The sequence below is a fragment of the Mchenga conophoros genome, linkage group LG12 (genome assembly GCF_057382185.1).
Source record: "Mchenga conophoros isolate Kocher_MC1m ecotype Shallow Benthic linkage group LG12, M_conophoros_male_GT1.1, whole genome shotgun sequence".
NCBI classification, from domain to species: domain Eukaryota; kingdom Metazoa; phylum Chordata; class Actinopteri; order Cichliformes; family Cichlidae; genus Mchenga; species Mchenga conophoros.
This window is the reverse complement of record NC_140537.1, coordinates 38,374,379-38,392,848: the sequence shown is the minus strand read 5'-3', so window position 1 is coordinate 38,392,848 and position 18,470 is coordinate 38,374,379. Positions and strand designations below refer to the sequence as shown.

General features: G+C 46.0%; 4 protein-coding genes across 7 annotated transcripts in view; 1 reads left to right on the top strand and 3 right to left on the bottom strand.

Moving 5' to 3' along the window:
* The window catches only part of ercc6l (excision repair cross-complementation group 6-like), a 15,968-nt gene extending 13,709 nt beyond the window's left edge, over positions 1-2,259 (bottom strand). The window contains exon 1 of the mRNA XM_085295691.1: positions 2,006-2,259. Coding sequence (XP_085151817.1) covers positions 2,006-2,061 — 56 coding nt within the window. The 5' untranslated portion in view covers positions 2,062-2,259. The remainder of the gene's footprint in view (positions 1-2,005) is intronic.
* nudt18 (nudix (nucleoside diphosphate linked moiety X)-type motif 18) overlaps positions 1-18,427 on the top strand; it is a 27,820-nt gene extending 9,393 nt beyond the window's left edge. The window contains exons 1-7 of one of the 2 annotated variants that reach the window (XM_085295692.1): positions 10,540-11,029; positions 11,118-11,290; positions 11,376-11,486; positions 15,339-15,441; positions 15,601-15,724; positions 16,819-16,943; positions 17,219-18,427. In XM_085295692.1, the coding sequence (XP_085151818.1) occupies positions 11,120-11,290; positions 11,376-11,486; positions 15,339-15,441; positions 15,601-15,724; positions 16,819-16,943; positions 17,219-17,601 (1,017 nt within the window). In that variant the 5' untranslated portion in view covers positions 10,540-11,029; positions 11,118-11,119 and the 3' untranslated portion in view covers positions 17,602-18,427. Of the gene's footprint in view, positions 1-10,539; positions 11,030-11,117; positions 11,291-11,375; positions 11,487-15,338; positions 15,442-15,600; positions 15,725-16,818; positions 16,944-17,218 lie in introns of those variants that run through there. The other variant, XM_085295693.1, reaches the window with a different exon arrangement.
* LOC146563319 (uncharacterized) lies at positions 5,276-7,186 on the bottom strand. Its single transcript, XM_085295690.1, has 3 exons — positions 6,922-7,186; positions 5,962-6,093; positions 5,276-5,876 (listed from the first exon to the last, which is right to left on the bottom strand). Exons 1-3 carry the CDS (start codon positions 6,976-6,978, stop codon positions 5,736-5,738), a joined length of 330 nt encoding a protein of 109 aa, XP_085151816.1. The 5' UTR covers positions 6,979-7,186; the 3' UTR covers positions 5,276-5,735.
* sdhaf1 (succinate dehydrogenase complex assembly factor 1) lies at positions 8,955-11,181 on the bottom strand. 3 transcript variants are annotated; one of them, XM_085295697.1, is made up of 3 exons: positions 11,019-11,181; positions 10,669-10,898; positions 8,955-9,532 (listed from the first exon to the last, which is right to left on the bottom strand). In XM_085295697.1, the coding sequence occupies exon 3, from the start codon at positions 9,360-9,362 to the stop codon at positions 9,114-9,116; it is 249 nt and encodes an 82-aa protein (XP_085151823.1). In that variant the 5' UTR covers positions 9,363-9,532; positions 10,669-10,898; positions 11,019-11,181; the 3' UTR covers positions 8,955-9,113. The 3 variants fall into 3 exon arrangements, with proteins under 3 accessions (XP_085151823.1, XP_085151821.1, XP_085151822.1); XM_085295695.1 differs by lacking the exons at positions 10,669-10,898; positions 11,019-11,181 and adding an exon at positions 10,411-10,568; XM_085295696.1 differs by lacking the exons at positions 10,669-10,898; positions 11,019-11,181 and adding an exon at positions 9,667-10,402.
* Positions 18,428-18,470: the final 43 nt, after the last annotated feature.

Genomic DNA, 18,470 nt, shown 5'->3' with positions numbered 1-18,470 from the left:
TTTTGTTTTAAATCTTAGTTAGGAAGATTCCTGTTTGAAAACAAGCACGTTTTGTGAGAAATGCAAGAAGTACATCTGCAGAAAGCACACAGTTACATTCTGTCCATCATGTGGACAAAATTGAAAATGTTGAGCATTGAAAAACTGAGAACGTTGGGCAAGTTCAAAATACGTGTTTGTAAGAACGAAAAACCAAATTGTTCCTACAATAGTTATGGAAAGTCTAACTGTGTTCTACATGTTTATTTGATGGGAAATAAAGTTGCTATTGTTTTATTGCAGTTTTTGGATAATTCTGAGTGGATTTACACAGTACGGGTCAAAATTACCTGCAACAAAATCAATGTCACTTTTTTGTTTTTCAACATAATACAAGGGTTCATTTCCAAAACTTGCTTATGATCTTCAATTTGTAGCCGATCCACTATCACACAGCAGCTGGAGCAGTTTCAAATGGAGGTCAGTCCACTGCTACCACAGCCCACTACTAGATTAACTTGTGACACATCTGCACCTGCTGCTATGATGAGTAGAGGCTGAGTGGCTGCACTTACCCCTGGTACATCCAAATCTACCCACAAACATGTTGACAGATGCAATGCCAGCAATGTGGATTGTCAACACTGAAAACAATCAGTAAGCAAAGACAACAGGGATCATTTGTTTCTGTTTATTTAGCACCCACAACATCTGTAGTCGCCTTCTGCACAGGGGAAGTCCACACACACTGTGTGGTACCACTTTCCACAGAAGGTGCATTCAGTCTGCAAGATTGAATGAGATTGTCAGAGTCATTGTCTGACTGTTTATTACTAATCACTGTGTAACTGCTGTACATTCACAGTAACTGCCATCTCCTTACACATCCATCCATCCATTCACTTCCGCTTATCCTTTTCAGGGTCGCGGGGGGCGCTGGAGCCTATCCCAGCTGTCATAGGGCGAGAGGCGGGGTACACCCTGGACAGGTCGCCAGTCTGTCGCAAGGCTAACACACAGGGACAGACAACCATTCGCACTCACATTCACTTCCACATTCACAGCTAGTGGCAATTTGGATTATCCAATTAACCTATCCCCACAAGCTGCATGTCTTTGGACGGTGGGAGGAAGCCGGAGTACCCAGAGAGAACCCACGCAAACACGGGGAGAACATGCAAACTCCACACAGAAAGACCCCGGCCTGATGGTGGAATTGAACTCAGGACCTTCTTGCTGTGCGGCAACAGTGCTAACCACCGTGCCACCCTCTCCTTACAAATGTTTATTAGATTAACCACACTTATACAGACTGTATATAACAACCAACTCTAACATGTTTGTTCGCAGAGAAAAGACACAGACAGACTAGGCTAACGACATGTGATGTTACAACACTGGTGAAATATTAGTGTGGTTTCATTCTTTTCATAGGTTTATTTGCATGACGCACAAACAGACACAATTGAAAGGTACAAATGTGCATGACACGAATTCAAACGTGCTGCAGATGTGTGTCACAGGCTGATCTGGCTGTAGGCTGTGGCACTTGGCCAGAGGTGGCGCTGGTTGACTCGAGTCCATGTTAGTGCACAAAGTAAACTGCTCGCTGTAGTTGTGGAGCAAAAACGCTGAAACCGGAGAAATAAACCGTGCGAGGGAAACTATAACGACGACAAGAGTCTCCCGATCGTTTACTCTTGCTGTCCTGTGAACAACATCGGCGTGGTGTTACTTGTTTGCTGTTTTCGCGATCGCGTCGCGCGTGAGGATATCACCAGGTAAACTCGCCACATTTTAAACATTTTGTTGTTCAACAGCATCAAGACTGACGGAGTGTGTTTGAGACAACCTCACACGTGTCACAGGTGACACATTTGGCGTTTTTTTGCTGGTTTGTCGGTAGCAGCTCCTGAAACGCAAGACTGCCACACATCTGTTCGACCAACGCCAGTAGATCTGGAACACCGGGACCTCACACGGCACAGCCTGTTAGCCGCTCGCTAACGATTCGAGCTTTACTTACTTCTCCAGCTTCTCCGAAATCTGCCAGACCTCTCCGGTACCGTTGGCCCCGTCCATCCCGCCGTTACAGCTGTACCTCCGCCTATAAACTGCTCGAAGGCGCGACTTTAACGATTATTTGTCCTCAAACTAAACTCCGAACTCTCCGAGGAGCCGCTGCCTGTTTCTATGTTTAAACTCGAGGATCATCCCCCACCGATTTGTCACAGCGAATCAGAGATGACGCTTTGGGGACATGACGACTACGTTATCCAATCGGAGAAGCGGTGTTGAGTGCTATAAGGCGGGACCCCAGTAAACGTTCAGCCAATGAGCAGCCGAGCGGCACGCGCGAGCAGGAAAACGTGATGTGCGATACCACTGATTTCCTTTCCGATCCGATACCAAGTAATATCCAGGGTGGTATCGACGATACTGATCCGATACTTTGTACAAAAACTTATTTTATTTATTGTATCTCAAACTATAGCGTCACAATGATTACAGGACATCAGATTTCTTGTTCTTATCACTTAATAATGCAGGGTTCATCATATAGAAATAAAAAACCTCAAGTTTTGCCCTATTTGAACACGTTGCCTGCAGCAGTAAAGGACTCTGTGAGAGACGTCTGTCTCGCCCTAGCAGCACCTGTCCCTGTCCTCCTCTTCAGTTCGCCTCAACATAAGCTCGTCATATTCTGTGATATGATTTACTCTGAGGCAGGGGCGATTTTAGCCCATTTTTGGGGGTTCATTCAAAAATGAATCAAAGCACCCACAAAGATTTCTTACTTTTTTTGACAATATTTGCTGTTTGACTAACACACTACTAAAATATAAAAAGCATACAGTACTTGGTTGAGACGTAAGATTTTAACAACAAAAGTATAGATACCCCCCCCCCCCCCCCCCCCCCCCCCCCACACACACACACACACAAAAAAGAATGGTTTGTTCCAGCTCTCTTGCTCCGTTGCTGCCAGAGCGATGGTGGCTGAGACGCAGCAGAGCGGAGGTGGAAGTGCCTGGCTTAAAACAGGACATATTAGCTGCATTTAACCTTCAGTTACTCTTTATATAGTTGGTAGGAGTCAGACCATGTTTCTTTTTGGCTGAAAAACATTACACCAGGTAACCTGCAGTGTTGAAAACTTTTCCGTCGATGTTTGCTGCCCTACAATCCGTCCTAGTCTGTAGTAAAATCAGCGACATTTGACTGTCCTGTTGCTCCCATTGAAATGTATACAGCCTATTTAAAATCTAAAACTTAAAATTGTCCGTAGCCTAAAGTTGTTACCACTGTCCTGTTTGAAATGAATACTAACTAGCTGACTGAATGCCCATTAACCTTATAACTCCTGGTGTGTGTGTGTGTGTTTGTGTACACAGAGTGTGTGACGAGGACCCAGGCACAGAGAGACTTGATGAATTTAAGAATCTTATGATTTAATAAAGAAATTTACAGACTTGCACAGAGATGGTAAAATTTCGATCACTGATAACAGAGACGAAGACAACAGATGACAAGGACAGGGAGGACCAGGGGTTTAAACACACCAAGGAGACAGTCATAGAGAACTCGGGACAACTGGAGACATTTAAGGATGCAGGGACCGAAAGAGACACGGAAGAAGTCTCATCGTGATGTGTAAAGTTTATCTTGCTTGGCTGGGCAGCTCTCTGGGTGCTCAGCACCCCCAAAGCTCTGATCCTAGAATCGCCCCTGCTCTGAGGTGTTTGACAAGGTTAGTGATGTTGCCACAACCATACATGCCAACCCTCCTGATTTTTCCAGGAGAATACCGAATTTCAGTGCCCCTCCCGAAAATCTCCCGGAGCCTCCATTCTCCCTAATTTCCCCCGATTTTCCACCCAGGCAACAAAATTGAAAAACCATATCGCAGAATTCATAGCGCGGCCCAGCCAATTCCAGTTTCCAACAATGGCGGCAGCTACTTAGTTTTAATATCACTCTTATTTCTCTTTCTGGGTCGCAAAAAAACTTTTGACATATTTTCAGGTGAGAATGTAGCTGTGCAAACTTCAAATATCTGAGCCGACACATCGTCTTCAAACCCCCGCGGTCTTTCACTACTCGGGTCAAACATGATATATGAGTCACTTTGATAACTTAAACATGTTCTCGTTTGGCTTTTTCAGTGTTTTATTTGTTCGAGAGTAAATCGGTTTGGCTGAAATCAAAGTTATTAGATTAGATTAAATTAAATTTCATTTAATTTTATTAATCCCTCGGGAGGCTTCCTCCGGGGTTTTCACACAGCTGAACAAACGTCAAACAGAAAATGATTAAACAGAAAAGTTTACGTCAGCGCCCGGTTATATTTTAGATAGCAAGGAGCAGACGGCAGTTTCACTCCACCGAGGGAGTTCGTGACATACTACCCGGCTTTCTTTAGACCACGAAGGGCGGGTCCTCAGGTGGAAGCAGCCTCTGAATTTGGACACCCCCGCTGTTTCCGGGCCGGCCAATAATAACGGTGACATGTAACGTATTTTATCCGATAAATAAACCCTGTAAAATATATTTATTGAGGTTTTCCTGGAAATATCACCAAAATTCAAGCTTTGGAAAACGCCGTATTTCATCCAGTGTCTACCCTCAATTACTGAATAAAAATAATAATTCCCACCACAAACACATGTGCAGGGGACATGGTTGACGCTTCCGGACTGGACAGGTTGAAGTTTAGCTGACGGTGTTTCCCTCCTCTCCGTCCTGAGTGGCGCGATCTGGTTTGATGTTCTCAGGACTTAAAAGCAGTTTTTGTTTATTTTGAGCTTTTTGAGTTTTTGATGTAAAACAGCTAAAAATAAAAATGTCTTAGACTCTTGTAACTGTTAAAGATGAATATTGGCGATATTTAGTTTCACCAGTAGGTGGCAGTGGCGGCTCAGACAAACAGGTGACCGGCAAAATAATCCCTCACAAAAGTAACGCAGGCCACTTATTGTAATGGCAGCCGTCAGTAAAACAGAACTGTTTTGCTGTGTTTCAGCGCAATAAACCTCCACGTGCACCTGGATGAACCTCGTCTTCCGTCAGTGTGTAACACGTCTTCAAAGTGGGTGACTTCCATCCTTTTTATACAGTCTGTGGTCTGGAAGCAGCCCAGGACATTTTACTCCAACCAGGATTTTAAAATCAGCCCATTCTGCAGAAAGGCTCATAAATAAAGAACCTCGGCAGTAAAAGACGGTCGATGAGTAAACGCTTATTAACCCCGATTCTTTCGTCCCCATGATAGAACAGAGAAAACCGACTCATAGTGTGTTAAAACATTTATATTTCTTTTATTCAATCATCTTCCGGAAGAGAGAGACCCCTGCACAGCCCAAAACGCCAGTTGCAGGATCTCGAACATTAGAATCATAAACTGTGCCTCATATAGGTTTGATTTCTGTACTTTACACGTCACAGTTTCAAACATTGCTTATATGGCAAAGTTCCTCTTTTCTGTGTCTTATCTATTAATATGGCTGTGCACTAAAACTTCCTGTTGTTCAGTCTGGCTGAGCACTTAGTTTGGGAGTCAAAAGTGGCCTTGCTCTACAAACCTTCATGATTAAAGAACATAAAACAATATAATGAGAAAATAAGGATACTAAGGATATTAGTTACATGACTCTCTGATTGCAGAATGTAAAATTTCCAGATTTCTAAACGTTTAAAACTCATGTACAAAAATCTCAATCAGAACTTTGTGTGCAACAAATTATTCACAGAATAACTCAGAGAATCGGCGCCGTCTCCAGAGCTTTGACTCGAGTGGCGAACAGCAGGACGTTCTTCTCCACCTCTGCGTTGATCTGCGCCTGCGAGGCTCGCGGGTTCTGTCGCAGGAACTGTGCGATGCTCAGGACGCAGTCTCGCTGAGGACACGGAACAGAACGACATGCATCGTGAGGAAATGACACGCGAGCAGAGTGGCGGATGTGATCGGCGCCCCCGCTGTACCTTGTAGGCGTCAACTTTGTCCTGGCCGGTGAGCCGATTCAGCAGCTCTCTGCCGACCTGGACGCCCGTCACCGCCGCCAAGATCCTCCGGTCCTCCTCAGTCTGAGAGTTCAACCATCGCAGCAGCGCCACCTGCAGGAAACACGATGAGAACCAATCGCAGAGTTTTTGTCTGTAAACCCAGCAGACATGCCACAGGTGTTTTTATGAACACAAAAAGTGAAAAAGATGAACAGAAACAAGCTGGGGCTCTTTAGATTCTCCCGTAAACTCACAAAACTAGACCAAAGACAGAGCTGATGGAGAAAGACGCAGCATCCCTCTGTGCAGGTGAGCCTCAGCAGCCAATCAGGAGCAGGGACTGAACTTAAAAACGAACTGGATGAAAAACACGTGGGTGTACAGAGGCTGAGGGCTGGACTGTGGATCAGGAAGTGACTTCAGGTTTAACTGTGGGTATAAAAGAGCTGCCGACAGACAGACAGACCTAAAGCGTGTACCTGCTGCCTGTGGGAAAGGAAGAGGGACAGGATAACACCTGAACACCTGCAGGTGTACCTGTGTCTTCAGGAGGATTTGTGGCTGTTTTCCTTTCAGCTGAGTTAGATTTTAATTTGACTCTGCTGATAGTTTGATGTTCCTGTGACCCTGCACCTGTAAAGATTACAAGGTCCATGACATGTCAGGGACCCTCCCACAGGATTTCAAATGTGGGACCAATTGTTCTTGGAGCGGAAGAAGCTTCTCTGATTAAGTCCAGGCGCTTTTCTCTCCAGGCTCCTTAGACTACGATGACTGAAACCTGTAATGATTCCTGAAAAATTAAATTCTTTCTGTTCTTATTAAAAGTCTTTTTGGTCGTTTTGATCGGACCTTCTCGGCCACGTTTAATTTACTGTGACACACGCTGTGATAAAAGTTTACATTTCATTTGTTTCACATCAGATTAAACGGATTTACCTGCTGGAATAACTGCGCGTTGCTCATCTCTCCTGTGTGGTTCACTGACCCGGACATGACCGGAAAACGGCCCAAAAACAGCGAAAAATCCCCAAACTAAGAAAAACGTCCCGAGATTAAACTAAAGCAAACTTCAGCAGCTCCTCTGTGTTCAGCAGCTTTCGCTGAATTTCACATTTATCCACAAATTCGACACGACAGTTTTCGTGGATGTACATGCCCCACTTCCTGTTTACATCACTTCTTCTTCGTCGCTTCAGAAGCAGCTCGGCGGCTCCACAGCGCCGCGTGCGTGAAACAAAACGCTGCTTCCGTCCGCGTGCTGCGCCACAACCGTGTCTCCGCGTGTTTGCCGCAGAGCTCCGACTGAGCGCTGGGTATCGATTCCCATTTCTAAAATCGATTCAATTCCGTTTTGACTCAGACAGTCAGAAATATTCTAATTCTGATCAGTTATCAGTTCATCTCCATATTTTTATATCTATGTATAAAACAAAGTTCATCAGAGGCGTGAGCATCACAGCAGAGGCCTTTGTGTCAAAGGAACTGAGGATAAAACAGAAAATCATGAAGCAGATTTTCCTGGCCTGGCGTTTTATAGCAGATAGCTAGACTTGTAGTCAAGACCGAGACCAAAAAGTCCTTAAACTGCAGCCAGATGCTGCTTCGTTTACGGGTGTCGGGCATATTATGTGTTTTTGCGATGCACAGCCCTCCTCACCGCTGTCTCTCACTCACTGAGAGGACGGACGCACGCTCCACGTGACTCTCACCCTCTCTGTTTTTCACACAATGATATTATCCTATATCCTCGCATGTGATTGGCCACAATATGGAGGGATTGGAGCATAGCTGAGCCCCTGTGTGAGAGCTGAGCAGCCAAAGGAAATTAAGTGAGGAGCGGCTCTCGCTCAGTGGGAGTCGAGTCTGATTCACTACAAAGCGCTCTGTAAGCACGGCTCTTAGAGCTGATGCTTTTGAAATGACACATCATCGAACGTTACGGTGTGTGTCATGGAAACTGTTGACTCCAGATCTCCCGACCACTATGTCGATCTGAGACGGCGAGACCGAGACAAGACGGAGACAAGACGGAGACAAGACGGAGACCACGTAAAAGTGGTCTCGAGACATCAAGTCTACAGATAACCTTAAAAAAATACTGCAGTCGATCCAAAACAGAAGAAAACCATGAATCAACATGTGAACATGACCTGATGCTGCTGAAGTGAAGCAGAGCAAAGTTACAGAGGTTTGATTACAGACACAGCTGAGCAATCATTTGTAAAAGTTTACATTTCTTCGGTTTGAACGGCAGAAATGAGGCATTGTTGTCAGAGGCCGACAGCGCTGAACACCGCAGCACTGCTGCGTGATAAGCAGAGAATAATGCAGAAAACAGAGATTTGATGGTAAACTGGTGTCTGAGGACACTGAGAGAGCTGTGCAGGAAGTAAAAGCCAAAGTCAGAGCGAGTTCATGACGATGTTTATCAAGCGTGAAGCGTAGTTTGGACCTTCGTTTGCCGCAGGTTCAGAGAATTTTGGTTGGAGAGAGAAAACCTGCAGCATCAGAATCACTGAGCTTTCGCTCTTCAGCCCTGACGGTGAGTCCGTGACGTCGGGTGAACGATCCACACTCTGTGTTTACATGTTTCTGCTCTCATTTACTGTTTCGGCTGTTTGCTGGTTGCTGAAATAGTTTTGTGAGATTCTGGCGTTTCTGGCAAAATACATTTATATTTAAAAATCGATTCTAATGAATCGATTTCACTTTATTCAAACTAAAATCGACGGATTTTTTAAACCCACTCCTGCTCTGACTCCATTTAAGCTCCTTTAAATAATTTCCTGTGTAAAAACTGAAACACGAGGTTTCCCTCGTTTCAGTTTCCTTGGAAACAAACAAACAAACTTTTTAATTTTCTTTGTAATGCCTGAAAAAAAATAGTCACATCACTCTTCATTTACCCAGAATGCAGTGCAGACGCATGAAAACAATATGAATGATATTTCAGAGGGAGACATGAAGCCTCACAGACACATTTTATTGTTCCAGACAGCAGATAAATTCATTACTGTCAACATTTGTTTCACTGCAGCTTGTATCGCTGCTGCGACCTTCACAGCCCGTCTCCTGAGCACAATGGCAGCAGTTTGACGGTGCCGGCGTCTTTCGGAGGTCACGCGGTTTCAGCCGCGCTCTTTGGGTTTGGAGAAGGAGCCCAGCTGTTTGGTGTTGGCGTTCCTCAGCTGCTCCAGCTGCCGCTGGCCCCGTCGGTATAAATACTCAATGTGCATCACGTCCGTCTTCTTGATGCGGGAGTTCTCTCGGAACTCGTCGCGGATTCGGGGGAGGAAGCCCGGTTTGTCCTGCCCGGCTCGCAGGAACTGCCGGTACAGAGCGAGGACCTGCTTCTGCAGCTTACTGTGCCGCAACATCAGACCGAGTCAGCAGAGACAAGAGTCCAATCAGAGAGCAGCTATGCACACATGACGCTCCAACACCGGCGTGTCTCCAGCTGCGCTCCCTCACACGCCCACTCTGAACACACCACGAGGCTCAGCTTCACCTGTTTCTTCTCATTCAGGGTCTTAAAGAAGACCTTTGCCTGCAGGAAGAACACAAAGAGAACCGAACAACAAAACAGCGTTCAGGAAGATTCATCGCGTCACGGTCGCTGATTTTATTCTCTCACAGGAGAAAACTGACACCTTGAAGACACAACAGAAGGCGTCTGCTCACCTGCAGCTCCATATTTATATCCTGCAAGAACAGCTTTGCATCAGTCAAAGTTCAAAATAATCCTTCTTTAGCTCACGTTCTCTCTGTCTGCCTCCTAGCATGCCTTCCTCCTCTCCTCCTCTCCTCCGGTCAACAGCAGCACAGTTCCCCCTGAGCCAGACTGAATATAACAAATGTTCTCCTTCTACCTGCTTGTTTTTATTTCGAATGCATTCACTGGAGTTCTGATGAAGGAACACGTGTTTGTGTCTCTCTGTTTCCATTAATGTGGTCTGATCTTTAACTCATGTGTGTTTCATATTCCCGCACAAGCATGAACGTGCACGCGAGCCCCGACTGTGCACACAGGTGTCGACGTAAAAGCACGTTTTTATTTCAGTAAAGATTCTTCCTCCGTCCTTTTTTACCCCCCGCCTCTGCTGATTTTCTCATCACTGATTGTTTTCTGTGATAACTGAGCTCACCCGGCACACGTTATAACAACAACAGCGTTTAGGTGTGTCTCTCACTAAAACACATTTCAGCTAAAATAACATAAATAATTGATCTTTGGATTCTGACTGGATCCTTTGACCCTCCTGAGTAACAGTTTTTACAGTAACACATACAGTAGTATTAGCATTACTTATATTATAGTACTACACGCAGTATTACCAGCAGCTGTGGCTTATGAAAGTAACCCACAGCCGGCTGCTGGACCTCAGGATTGATCAGCGAGAGCGATCAGTTCAACTTCCTGTTTACCTGACGGAGTTCCGCTCGGACCGGTTCGGACCGGCTCCGCTGCTTCACCTGTTTGTCCTATTCCACCGTCACAGGTACGTCTCCCGGCTCTCTGTGACCTTATTGCGTTATAACACCGGCCTGAGTCGCAATGACCAGGACAAACTACAAAACACGTGATTTCCGGGTCAGATTTTCACAATAAAGCACGCGCACAGACAAATAAAAGCTAATACCCGTTTTAAGAACGCTGCTCCTGATTGGTTAGAGCTCAGTTACCTTCTGATGTATTCATCTTAATTTGTACCGTCCAAATCGCCCGTGGGGGGGTGTTCGAGTGGGTTAAAAGCTCTTACTGCGGCGGCGCGGAACAGGAAGATTAGTAGCACTTCCGGTGTCACCTTCTGGAGTCAAATGTCAAAACAGGCGAGCTGAAGCAGTTGGGCTCGTGCTTTTATCACCGGCATCTGTTTCCGGGGGAAGGCTTCCGTGATTTATGACGCCGGTACCTGCGGAGAAAGTAACGAAGTACTTTTAGTGAACTACAGTTTTCAGGATTCAGATCCGACAGTAAGAGAGGAAGCTCTCCCAGCTTCTGTCACACCTGGTAGAGACCAGAAACACCACACCTGGATCACAGGTGAGCCTCTGCGCGCTTGCAGTCACAGCCTCGAGCTTTGAGGTGTTTTTTTAGCTGATGAAGACGCTCTCTGTTCTTCCTCTTACAGACATGGAGATGACAGCTGAGGAACAGCAGCAGGTGGAGGAGCAGGTGGAGAGGCTGCTGAGTGGGCAGGGGTCAGAGGTCACTGTGTGTGATGTGGGCCTGGAGCAGAGCAAACCCGCCACTCTGAGGAAGAACGTCACCTACATCGTCTGTGCTGTCATCTTCAATGAAAAGGTGAACAGAGGTCACCACAGGTAGCCACTCAGTCTCATCAATACCCTTAAATGATCAATTATTTAATTAATTAACACTCCTTCAGGAGGAGGTGCTGATGGTCCAGGAGGCCAAACCGGACTGTTACAAACAGTGGTATCTTCCTGCTGGGAGGGTGGAGGTGGGAGAGAGCCTGGAGGAGGCAATGAAGAGGGAGGTGAGTGAGGAGGAGCCTGAAGCTGCAGCTCCTCCAGCGTCCAGCAGGGGGAGCAGTGAGTCAGTCCCCATAGACTCCCATGTTAAAACAAACCTGTTTACAGCCTGATACACAAACAGTTTGGTCTCTGTGGATCATATACTCCTTCATAACAGCTGTATGCGGAAGAGCGTTTCTATTACTCACCTGTTCAAATTGTATTAAGGCTTAAAATTTGCATTAATAGGGGCGTGGCCTCTTTGACTGACAGGTAGATGGTGGTACAGGTGGCTGTAGCAGCTAGCTGTGCTAGGCTTCACCTTAACTAATGGGAGTCCCTGAACTGGACCTCTGGACCGTGTTTGTGCTGTCGGAGCCTTTTGGAGCGTTTTAACGACATCATGTGACCAATAATATGCCTGCTGTGATGTCACTGTAGAAACAGAGCATCCGAGGAGGCGGAGCTACAGTTCAGATATTACTGAGCACTGATTAGCAGATATGTGTTTGTGTGATGTTTGCATAAGGTCTGTGAATGCAGCTTCCCAACTTTCTAACCAAGATATGTAGCATTAATTAACTCCTCCCACTTGACCAAATACGATCACTTAAGGTTGAAAAAGTCAAAATACTGAAATAACAGTTTGTTTTTTCATTGGGTAAGCACTGCCCTCCTTGCTTGCCCTGACAAAACAACACTGCTTTGCAGACATCAGGAGGCGAGGAGGAGGAGTGATCTGGCTTTAACCTCAGTGTTATGTCACCTGTGTGAACATGTTTTGTTTTTTTTGTATGTCAATAAAATGTCTGAAAATTCATAATCAGAGACTTTGTGGAGCCCCAGGTGGACATTAGAGGAACTGCAGGTTTTGGGGTTTCAGTGTTTTCTTGTCTTTTTAACTCTTTTATTAAGAAAGTACATTGAACATAACAGTAGTATGACTCTCTACATTGCTTTTGCTTTCAGATTTGTAAACTTATAGTTGAAATATAAAACCCGTAAGAACTTGGGTTGGGGGTAGTGGGGCAGCCAAGTTAGCTTCGCATTATTAAGGTTTCAAAGCTTTGAAATGCCCCCTTGCGGACAGATGATAATAATTGGTTAGGCCTGTTGGACTCCAGTTCTTGAAGCTCTTATCGCACTGATTCAGGGTAAAGTCTGAGTCATATACGCACTATCTAAAGACTTTAGAGGCATTTCCAAACCACAAATTCTTATTGCTTCACTCCAAGCAGATATCATTACTCGTAGTGTTGGTTCATCTGGCAGGTTTGTTTTGTTCTGTAGCTTTGTGTCTGATATTAAAGCTGTAGCTGGTATTACTTTAACATTTGTTCCTTCCAGATCTTTCCATCCCACAGTGTAATCTAAACAACAGAGACATATCAATGGCCTTAACTGAGCTGCACAGTAATACTCTCATAGACTTAGAGGGTTTTATATTTAACTCTGGCTTTGTTCCCTTTCCAAATGTATTTTGACAGCAGTCTATCCCACTCCACAAACTGTTTTTGTGGTGTGGGAATCTGTAGCGACCGAAACAAATACAGCATGTTTAATCTAATGGCTTCAATCCTAGAGTGTAGGTCCAATAAAGGGATGGGATTCAGAATCAGAATCAGAATACTTTATTAATCCCGAGGGAAATTAGGGATCCCATCTTTGTATATCAGATTTTATGGATTCATTCACAGGACCATAGTTGGCATCAAACATTTTGGTGACGTCACGATGTATTACCCCCCTACGTACCTAATGCTACCTGCGTCCCATTTCCATTTACAGTGATTCTTCATTTCGATTGGTGGATCGTAGTTTAGAGTTAGTACCTGCGTTTTGTTTACATTAACCTTGTATCCCGAGAAACTCTGAGAGCATTTCCATGATTTTGGGGAGTGCCTGTGTGGGACAGGATGTAGTAGGTCGTCGGTGAACAGTGCTAATGTCTGGTCCCCTCCTGCTGTTCTTACTGTCTCTGCCTGATCCACTGATGGTTCTGTAAACAAGTTGTTTCTGCTGATTAAACGAGCTTCACAGCGTAGCTTCTACTGGACATGTACTTATTGGCTTCCACTGCCGTGTCGTAAATCTTTGTTTATCGGTATATTTCACCTTAGCTAAGCTGGAGGGGATCTGCTGCTCTTTCAGGGTCTCGCACACGTTGGCGTATTCTCTTGGTTTTTTTAGAATCGGGGGGTTAGTCAGGGTCCAAGCTCACTTGGTTGGAGGTAAATCCTCTGTTCTGCCATGCCGTACGAAGCAGAAGTTCCTTTGTTTTGAAGCTGAGGAATTTCACAATAATAGATCGCAGGGGAGCGTCGCCTGGGGGTGGTGCGCCCGTTCGATGCGTACGTCAAGTTCATCTTTGGACGGCCCCAGGCCTTCCCGCGGAAACTTCTCAACAAACTCACTCACTGTTGTAGAGCCCGCTCTGCTGTCTCGGGTACAGCAGAAATGCATTTGTTCTCTCTTCCTGTACGGCTCTGTAGGTCTGTCAGTTTATCCTCCACCTTGTAACAGCAGTCTGGCGAGGAAGGAGCGGCTAGCAGGTCCAGCGGGCATGAGGTGTGGAGGTTAGCCGGATAACTCGAAGCCAGTCAGTTAAATTAAAGAACAGACCTTTATTCATTGTCAGCAACATAAGACCATACAAGCCAGGTCTCCACGGCTCTACTCTGTCCATACATACATGTGCGGGGATCGGTAATCCCGGCGCCAGGCCGTTACAATGGTGAGGTCTGTCCTGAGAGCAGAACACGAGCAGCATGTAATGGCTGCCACGCTATACTCACACACCCACTAGGAGACTCCCCCAACTACTACAATAGTAGGGCAACCCCCCTAGTGGTGCGATAACACAATAAGGGTTGTTACAACCTTCACCTGTAGCTTTATTTTTTCAATCATGGCGACCTCGGTGTTCTCGATCCTGCCCTCAGCCTCGTCCAGTCTGGCGCTCACCTTTAGGATTTCTTCCTTGATCTCCCCAGTTGTGCACTGTTTTCTTGGCGAAAGTCTTTTATTTCCTGTAACAGTGTCCAAGTCAGCCATATTTCAGCCGTTGCCTGCTGGGGTTGATTCACAGTGTGCGGCAGCAGGTTTGCAGTGAGAGGAGAAAGGTATCAGCCTGGAAGCTATCATTATTTTCCCACCGTTAAACTACCACTTCATTGCCACCTCCGAGTATTGGTTTGGTGTATTTCGCTCACCCCCTTCTTTATTCACCTCGAGGTGCTGCCATCACAGTGACGTTCAAATCGGAAGTCCGTTTCAGTGTTTTCTTTCATTAAAGATGATATTTGGGAGATGACATGAAGCTTTATGGAACTTAAATTAAATGTGTAGTTTTTTTAAAGGCCATCATTAGAAGGGACTGCACATTGATGAGTTTCCAGGTTGCCTCTGATTTCTGCTGCAGTATTTAAAGCTGCCCTGTGTTGAGCAGCAGCTTTGTGAGATGTTTGCTTCAGCTATAAATTCAGTGTCACACTTTTCCTGCTATCCGTGTCGGATCACAGGCGCAGCAGTCCGAGCCGGCCTGCACAGAACTTCGTGCTTTCCATCCCAGACTCGGCTCAGGAGGACGTAATGCTGTGAAAGGATCTCCGTCCTCTCTGTGATCACCACCCTGCTACAAACAGCAGTCTTGCTTATTGCTGCTCCTCTGACTGAAGAGCGAGCTGCTTGGTTGGTCTTTAGAAGAAGTGTTGAGTGATGCATCAAACGCACCTCTTTGTGTGAGGGTACTCAGATAAAAAGCTGATGAGCAGCGCTGGGATGTCTTTGATCTGGGTTTCAGGTTTTGTTGAACCAGCTCATGCAGAGAAAGCCTGGCTTTGTCTTCCATCAGCTGCGGTTCTCTTTGTCTGCAGGTGAAGGAGGAGGCGGGGTTTGAAAGTGAGCCAGTCACCTTGCTGCTCATCCAGGAGCAGGGACCTCAGTGGATCCGTTTCATCTTCCTGGCCAAGGTCACAGGTCAGAGGTCACACACTTTATTAGTGTTGAAGGGTGACCTTTTTACTCCGAGCCCCTGAACGCATCGTTAGCTTTGTCTGGTTTGAGGAAGCTGGGTGAATATGTGTATCACATGAAGGGCAGCAGAGTTTAAGGAGCGTGTCTCTCCTCTTCTGTCAGGGGGAAGTTTAAAGAGTCTGTCAGCAGCAGATCAGGAGTCTCTTCAGGCCTCGTGGTGGGACAGACATTCAGAGCTCCAACTCAGAGGGCGGGACATCCTCCGCCTCATCGAATCTGGACTGAAGTATGTAAACTCAGCGAAACACACCACAGAGTTGAGTTTAGTTATCGATTAACCTGCAGCATCACTTTAAATTCACATCAGTTTTATTTATGGAGTACCAGTGCACTTAAAAGATAGTGTCTGTCTCCTGAATCCAAACTGGAAGCTGGTTCCACAGAAGAGGGGCCTGAAAACTGAAGGCTCTGCCTCCCATTCTACTTTTAAATACTCTAGGAACAACAAGTAGGCCTGCAGAGCGAGAGCGAAGTGCTCTAATAGGGTGATATGGTACTACAAGGTCATTAAGATAAGATGGGGCCTGATTATTTAAGAGCTTGTATGTGAGGAGCAGGATTTTGAATTCTGGATTTAACAGGAAGCCAAAACAGGAGAAATCTGCTCTCTCTTTCTAGTCCCTGTCAGGACTCTTGCTGCAGCATTTTGGATCAGCTGAAGGCTTTTCAGGGAGTTTTTAGGACATCCTGATAATAATGAATTACAGTCGTCCAGCCTGGAAGTAATAAATGCATGAACTAGTTTTTCAGCGTCACTCTGAGACAGGATATTTCTAACTTTAGAGATGTTGCACAAATGGAAGAAAGCAGTCTTACATATTTGTTTAATATGTGCGTTGAAGGACATGTCCTGGTCAAAAATGACTCCAAGGTTCCTCACAGCGTTACTGGAGGCCAAGGTAATGCCATCCAGAGTAAGAATCTGGTTAGATACCATATTTCTAAGATTTTCAGGGCCGAGTACAATAACCTCAGTTTTATCTGAATTAAGAAGCAGAAAGTTAGCGGCCATCCAGGTCTTTATGTCTTTAAGACATTCCTGCAGTTTAACTCATTGGTGTGTGTTATCTGGCTTCATGGACAGATAGAGCTGGGTGTCATCTGCATAGCAGTGTAAATGTATGCTATGTCTTCTAATGATGCTGCCTAAGGGAAGCATGTATAATGTAAACAGAATTGGTCCTAGCACTGAACCCTGTGGAACTCCATAATTAACCTCAGTGTGTTTAAAAACTTCCTTTATCTGAGTTGTTCAGCCTCTTTTTGATCTGTACAATGTTGACGTGGCGACTCCTGACTTTCCTGCCGTGCTGCCTTCAGGTACTGTCTGAGTCCCTGCCATCCTGTCACGCTACCCTTAGACCTGAGCTGCCGTCACGTGGTGCAGAGACTCATGTTGGTCTTCGTCGGTGCTGAGGAGCACATCTGGGTTCTGCTCATCAGAGGTACCAAACTCACTCGTTAGCACTGACAGAAAACTTCACGCACTCTACAGTTTGGCTTTTTTCCTGAAAACACGGCCGAGTTAAAGTGTTTTAAGTGTGACATCTTCCTAAATAACCTGTAATTAAGTAGGACCCTGAGCCTCAGTAACAGACTGAACTAAATTAAATAATGCAATATATTAGAAAGTTACAAATATAAGAAACAGTCCTAATATATATAAATACCTCAATGATAAATATCCAGAATATTACAGACGTGATTTTTTTGCTGGCAGCCCCGGAGCCCCACCTCCCAACAGCGGCGGCGGTGAGGACCCACGCGGTGACCTGGGCGGCCAACATGGTGGTGCAGGAAGCCATGCAGTCGGCTTACTACGACCATGATGTCAACACGCTGGGCGTGCTCAGTCTGCAGCACAACGGCCGACAGAATGGCAAGACGGACGGCGTGTGCTTCAACACACTGGTGGCGCTGACGCCTGACCACGTCCAGCGCGATGAGGACGGGCGCAAGGTGGAGTGGACACCGACGGGGCAGCCTCCGCGTGTGGAGCACCCTCGCTACGTCTGGCATGAAGTCCAGAAACAAACGCTGAGGGAGAAACTGCTGGAGAAAACCAGAAACGCCGCCCTGGTACCGATCCACAGCCTGTACTGACCGCCGGCGCCGAGCGTACAGGGACGACACCAACTGTACTCTTTGACAAGAACGAGAAGTTTTAGGTTTTATTCTGAAAGGCAATCTATGCCAGTAACTGCAGCAATAAAATGAAAGATAATGACTGTCAGGGAATCACTCCGACCGCCCCCAGACTGGAGCTCCCGGGGTCGTCGGGGGCGGTCCAGGGTGGGGGGAGGGACCTCAGAGCCTTACTGGTCCTCTATCATGTAGATTACGAGTTACTGATTTGTTGTGAAATTCTGTCTTCAGCTGATTAAGGACATGTCCAGCATCGCTCACTGACCTGTGGAGAAGCTGATCATCTGCTCGCTGCTCTTGACGAAGGCGGTCGCACTTTTCTCCTCTCCTCCTCCTCTCCCTTATCTTCCCTGCTTAGCCTCTTGTGTCCTTGTCTAGTCTCGTGGTTTTTGTATTACTTTTCCCTGAACACTCTCTCACAGTCTGTTCTCTAAAACCTAAAAGAGAATTATGGATTGGATCAACTGGTCGCTAAATGCAATCGACACCCTTTTCTCAACGAGAAGTCTGGGCTCGGGTGAGCCTGAGTGCTGAAGATATCTACCTATGAACCATGATAACAGGGTTCTGATCGGAGCTGGCTTGGCCCTGACTTATCGCAGAATTAAGGAAGCGGAACCAGCTGTTCAAACCCCCACAAGGCTGCCCGCTGGGATTGAAACGGTGGGAGAGGCTCAGAATAAGATCTCTGACTGCAGACTGGATACATCTTGGAGAAGCTCACTGCGGTCGTGAGTTCTCAGTTTTCCAGGGAAAATTAATACAAAAAACACGAGACTAGACAAGGACACAAGAGGCTAAGCAGGGAAGATAAGGGAGAGGAGGAG

What these genes read in the sequence shown, in the direction of transcription:
- LOC146563319 (XM_085295690.1), bottom strand. Translation starts at nt 6,978, where the DNA reads ATGTCCGGGTCAGTGAACCACACAGGAGAGATGAGCAACGCGCAGTTA. An exon ending in ACGCGCAGTTATTCCAGCAG is followed by an intron (nt 6,094 to 6,921) that starts GTAAATCCGTTT and finishes TGTTTCCTGCAG; the next exon opens with GTGGCGCTGCTGCGATGGTT. An exon ending in ACAAAGTTGACGCCTACAAG is followed by an intron (nt 5,877 to 5,961) that starts GTACAGCGGGGG and finishes CCGTGTCCTCAG; the next exon opens with CGAGACTGCGTCCTGAGCAT.
- sdhaf1 (XM_085295697.1), bottom strand. Translation starts at nt 9,362, where the DNA reads ATGTTGCGGCACAGTAAGCTGCAGAAGCAGGTCCTCGCTCTGTACCGG.